Genomic DNA, 6174 nt, shown 5'->3' with positions numbered 1-6174 from the left:
CTTCATATTTATCTTTATTTCAAAGCTTAATTTCAAATGTGTAGTGAAACAACAGGCGAAACATGTCAAATTGGACATGTTGCAGCAACATCTTTACATAATTCGAAAATGTTTAAACGACGCCTTTGACCGTAATTTTCCACCAATTGTGAAACCATATAAACTCTGCTGATCTACGGAAAAATGCCTTTCCAACGGTGTTCTTGGTTTTGAAATCGGTTCGGTAGAATCGCCAAACGAACGGAGACAAAATTTATGTTAGCGTATTAATATATAGATATTGATTTTTAGCAATGTCATTTGATCTACATGAACTATTTTGTATTTTCCAAAAAGTTTTTCATATTCTTTTAATTTTCATTTAACAATTCATATCTGCCTTAAATATTTTATTGCAACAGAATCTGATAAAAGAAACCGTTCGTTTGAAGAGTCCTCTTCTGAGTGTACTATTTCTAACGAACTTTCCCAACTTGATTCGATTTTGAGTATCTCCAGAGACAAATTGTTGTGGAATCCGACTCAAAAAATCTGCCACCTTATTCTCTTTCCCCTTTAGCATACATAACACGCCCTCTTTTCCTAAATCTACCACTTTTCGCCGTAAGTACGGTATTGACAACATATGTTGCTGTGTCCAATTTCAAGACGTTAAATGGTTCCACAGATAAGCGATATGAGAATTTCAGTTTGTATGGGAAGTCCCACGCCCACTTTCCCAGTACCTACCATTTTTCACTGTAAGTAGGGTATTTACATTATATGCATCTGTGCTAAGTTTCAGTTCCCGAGGGTAATTGGTTTTAGAGATATAGTGGTTTTTACGTTTTAGTCTATATGTCAGATGCCACGCCCCCTATGTATCGGGATAAACATTTCTGGATTAGAGGAAGTTATATCCTTTAAATCGGTGTATGTTTCATTGAAATCGAGCGAACGGTGCCTTCAAAAAAGGGATTGCAAAATTTTCTTGTGGCGTATTTATATATAGATGTCCGCGGCGAAATTATTATTTTCACGGATAATTAACGGCAAATTATCCGGTCGGAATTTTTACTTTGGGATAAAGTTGTCTTGCCAACTTCAAAGAGGTATGAGACGGATGATTATTTCGACGATTTTGGTGACTGCATGTTCTGGCTTTCTGGGTTTAACTTTTCATCTAATTATGAGCCATTTGAGAAAATATTAAGGAAGTGATATCCTACACTTATTTTTATGAGAACCAAATCGTGTCTCACAAAGCTGCACAATTTTCCGCTTTGTTCTTGAAACTTGAAAACAGGATTTGTTTTCTTTGATAATATTTGGTAATTTCGTGGTAAGTGCAATTTTAGCCAATTTTGAAATCTGTTCAATTCAATTTATGACATAAGTGTGGCGCATCGCAAAATTTGTGGCTTCTTTTCGTATTTCTTTGATGGCTCCACGGTCACCCAACATAACAGTTCATCCCTAAGTATCTATCGCAAGCCATTTCTTAACCTCTTAGCCGTACGCCTGTTCCCTGGTGGAACTAGGAGCTTCATAAGTTGACATCCTTCATGCTAAAATGTCTGGAAAGTTTGGTAGAGTTGCGCATTCGCAGGGAGGCGCTCTCATCCCATCCTCTGTCTTTGCATCAATCTGGTTGCCAGAATTAGCAATGCCATAAATAGGAAAGAATTCGCCTTGGTTACTTTCTGTGCTGGTAAATTGTATTCATTCAATCCTGGCGCAGTGGGTCATCAGGATTCATCAGGTAGAAGGAGGTCAATATGTCACTTGTGGAGTTAGCGAGGCTTGCTCTCAGGGTGGTGTGCTTTCCCCTCTGCTCTGGTGCCTAGTAATTGTTTCTCTTCTTGTCACTCTTAATGACTCTGATATCTACGCTCAAGCCTATACGGACGAAGTTACCTGTCTAGTAACGGGCTCATCTCTGCTGGCTGTTTACGGGAAAGCGCAGACAATACTGAATATGATTGACCGGTAACCCAGTCAAAATTAGAATTAATATTTTCTCGAGTCGAGAACTATGTCCCATTTTTGTTGAGATCGATATGATTCTCGATAGTTTTTTGAGTCTGTAGAGTAGTAAGTACTAAGTAATAAAATAATGCTTTATAAGCTAAGGATCTATTTTCACTCGGTTATCACAGAGTCGTTCTCTAACGTTTGAGATTGGAGAATGTGGCTAGTTCTCCAATCATTATCTAATCGACAACTAACCTCAATGCTGGGTTATTTATATTTATGTCAATTTGCGGTGTTTCTCTAATGGTTCTCGAATCGAATTCTAATGTAGTTCTGTAAGTTCGTCATCGACTCGAGAACGATTAGAGGATTACCCTAGTTATGTAATGTAGAAATCTAAATTTCTCTAACGTTAGAGACTGTGTTTATTGGGTATTTCCACTTGACAGCGTGAAATTTTTTTTATGCAAAATAATCTGAGTTCTACACTTTAGAAAAGCTTGGATATAAATTTAAATTCAAACTTTATTCACCTTTTAGTCAAACCTTGAGAAAAATACTGGAGAAAATTTTGTTTATCCACTCGAGAATCAAAAATGTCTCAAAGATTGGTAAAAAGTTGGAATAATATTGGCTTTGTGCATATTGCGAACATTTTCTACATACATATGAGCGATTCTCACAAACTTCGAATTTTTTGAGAAATTTATTTATTTTTTTTTGTAAATCGGGCACTTGTCTGACATTTTTAGTATAGGTTCCTTCAGCTGCTAGAATACAACGTGGTGCAGTGTTTTAAAGCAACGCACAATACGTTTTTAACGTTTTTTTTTGGGAGTGGAAAGTGGGCGTATTTTTAATCTGATTTCGAAGATTTTCAAAATATAGCTGTTTTATGCCAAGGTCAATAACTGCACTGAGTTTGGTAAAAATTGATAAATCAGTTACCGAGATACCGAGTGAACCAAATAAAATTTGGGACGCGACATTTTAGTAAGTTTTGCTCACTTTTCTTTACTTTATTTAACACTTATTATTTTTTTATGAAAGTATAGCTGATTACTTAACAAACACTACATAAATCTAAATTTCAGACTTTGTGCAAGAATTATGAAAACTCTGCAAAGTTTGACAAACATTTATAACTTCTTCATCAGCGTCTTTAGATAGAATTTTGGATTCGGTTTTGTAGCCAATCAAATTTTAGTAAAGCAAAGTGCAAATTTTAAGTATCTTGGATTTACCGTTGATTTTTGGCATTTATTTTTATGTTGACGGTGCTCCGAATTCCTTTCATACATAAAATTGTCGAACATAAGTTGCCAAAAATTAACGGTAACTCCTAGCATCTACAGCCCAAGATCTTTCATTTGACACCTCATTTTCGAAAATCGAACGATCGTTGTAGTTTTGATGGCATGGACAAAAAATGCCTCTGGGTGCTGTATATATGTACATATCTATATATTGAGGCGTATTCTGGTTTTCGTACGAATCGAAAATTTGAAGTTTTTCTATAGGAAATGATAAGAAAATTTCGAGATTTTCGATTCGTACGAAAACAAGAATACGCCCTATTGTTTTTGTTTTTTTGTAATTTTTATTTGAATGGGTTAGATTTAAAAGGATCTAGGTAGATCTGACAATATTGACATTGTTACCTTTTCGAAAGCGAAAAGTCATTGTCATTGACGCTATTTCCTCATTCAAATGGAAATAGCGTCAACAATGCTTAAAGTATGTCGATTCATAGAAAAAAATGTTGTTCTTACAATAAACATTGCCCCGTAAGTGTGGTTTTTTAATAGATGAAAATGGTTATTGCCAAATTCTCAGTGTGGTGCTATTAATCCACACACAATCATGAACTACCACCAATTGATTTTATTAAAAAATTTAAAATTACGAATATAGTCAAAACACGAAAAACCAATCGCAAAACGCAGCTGGAATACGATAAATATTTGAAGGAAGAGTGTAGAAATGATCCAGAACTTGCAAAACATGTTTCGTTTCCACAAAAATAAAGCGAACACTATTAAATTGAAGAAACAGCCCATGTCCAAAAACCCGGAGGAAATAATTCTATGTTTTAAATTAGCATACTTTGAAGGAATTCGGAATGCCTAAGGTGGAAAAGAAGCCAACCTTTCTATAAGGAAACAATTATAGAAAAGGAATTTTCTTACTGTATTCATGTCTCCGGNTAAAGCGAACACTATTAAATTGAAGAAACAGCCCATGTCCAAAAACCCGGAGGAAATAATTCTATGTTTTAAATTAGCATACTTTGAAGGAATTCGGAATGCCTAAGGTGGAAAAGAAGCCAACCTTTCTATAAGGAAACAATTATAGAAAAGGAATTTTCTTACTGTATTCATGTCTCCGGCAACAATTTGTGACATCATTTAAAAGCAGCTAAGGAGAACGACGACACTATTTATTAGATGGCATATTCAAGCCAATGTGCCAAAATGTGGGTATAAACAATTATTGATTATTTAATATCAGAACTGAGATCATATAAGTTAATTGATTGGTTTTTACACACGTTTGAAACACAAATTATATGCTTTTTTACTGCAGACGAGTTGTTGCCAAAACACAGCAGAAATCTTCAAATAACTTACAAATATAAAAATGCGAAATATCGAGGACTTAAATTCATTAATACGCTCTATCTGCAATTTGCACAACAACTAATTTGTGATTTTAGAAACCATCTGGGACTTATTACCTGTCATCAGAATCTCATCTTTGTGAAAAGTGTGCAGATAGAGGGTATTAGGCGGCGTAGCGTGACGTGGTGTGGCGCGCGGACGTGGGCCGCTGCGAAGCTAAGCAAATTTAATGTTTGAAAGAGCAATAATGTCAATGGATTTTATTTCGCTTTTGAAAAGGTAATAATGTCAATTGACTTTATTTCCCACCAGTTGCACTGACATTCGGTAAGTGTCTTATATTTAAAGTCGTTTCCTCGTACTAAATTTTTGACTTACCTGCAAGACATTTTTAAATTACTGTCTGTCAAACGCGCGACCGAGTAGAAAAATGATCTACTCTAGCGTTGCGAAGTGCTACCACTGGGCATACAATATTTGCAAAAAACTTGCGATCAAACAGTTGAGGTCACATTGCGAGTTGCTCCATATATTTACATGCATTTCTACTCATCTGTGAAGCGCGCGACCGACCGAACACTCAATTGCGACTCTGCTATATGTCTTTACTTTTTATAAAAAAAACATCATCTTAAGTATCTGTAAAATTTAAGAGAACTATACGTGCAAGAAGTTTGCTTTAAATTAACATTTTAAAAATATTTCGCAAGTAATATTTGTTATTATTAATGTAATTTATTTTATATTATTTCTTTGCAGTGTTCGTTGATGCTAACAGCGGGAAAATGACTGTGATACAAGATATCAAGCCAACAGAAGCTTGTGGAGCCGGCATAAATTGCTGCTCTACTGTTGCCAGTTCGGAAACCTCAATCGATAGGTCATCGGTTTGTGTGAAGCCGAATTGCACGAGTAATGTACTACACAAACAAAATAACTACGAAAATTGGGAAACGAATTTCGATCAGTGCAAAGAGATTGATATTGAATTCGAAAATGTGAAATATACAGTGCGAAAGTTTAATTTTCCTGAGAGAAAATTTGGTGAGTAATATTGTAAATACATACATACATACATATGAATATATGTACCTACACATCTAGTCGCTTATCAGCTTATTACAACTGGTTATAAACAACGAAATTCCAGAAAGAGATATCGTTCTTCTTTTGGTGCAAAGTACGAAGTAATATGTGAAATTTATATGCATATATACCTACTTATATATACGGCTCATTCCATCTCAAATCACCCAGGCCGGTGGAAAGTGAATTTAAGTTTGCGATAAAACTCACAGGGATTGTTCCTTGAACAATTTAAGGAGACACGTATTTTTTTTTTTTGCTCAGAAATGCGAATTTTTCGAATAATGAATTTTTTTCTTTTTGAGTACGAACGCTTATTTTTTCCTCTCTTAATAGCAACTTTTGATGAAATCGTTTATAACTGCCGCAAAAAAGCAAGGATTTTAACGATTTTTTTTTTTAAATTGCAGATATTGATCTACTGAATCGATCTAGTAAACTAAAAATCAGTAATTGTTTATTAATAATTAATTATTGTTTATAAACAAAATTTTTTTTTTTTCAAATTGATTTT

General features: G+C 34.6%; 1 protein-coding gene across 2 annotated transcripts in view; it reads left to right on the top strand.

Annotated features, from left to right (window-relative positions):
- LOC108358593 (ATP-binding cassette sub-family G member 4) overlaps positions 1–6174 on the top strand; it is a 199732-nt gene that overhangs the window by 66505 nt on the left and 127053 nt on the right. The window contains exon 2 of one of the 2 annotated variants that reach the window (XM_017610014.1): positions 5334–5618. The exons of the other annotated variant lie outside the window; for it this stretch is intronic. Coding sequence (XP_017465503.1) covers positions 5360–5618 — 259 coding nt within the window. The 5' untranslated portion in view covers positions 5334–5359. The remainder of the gene's footprint in view (positions 1–5333; positions 5619–6174) is intronic. 2 annotated transcript variants of the gene reach the window in all.

This window comes from Rhagoletis zephyria, unplaced genomic scaffold, assembly GCF_001687245.7.
Source record: "Rhagoletis zephyria isolate East Lansing unplaced genomic scaffold, Rhagoletis_zephyria_1.1 Rzeph_scaffold_00272, whole genome shotgun sequence".
NCBI lineage: Eukaryota > Metazoa > Arthropoda > Insecta > Diptera > Tephritidae > Rhagoletis > Rhagoletis zephyria.
The sequence above is the reverse complement of the archived record's forward strand: the minus strand, read 5'-3'. Positions and strand labels throughout refer to the sequence as shown.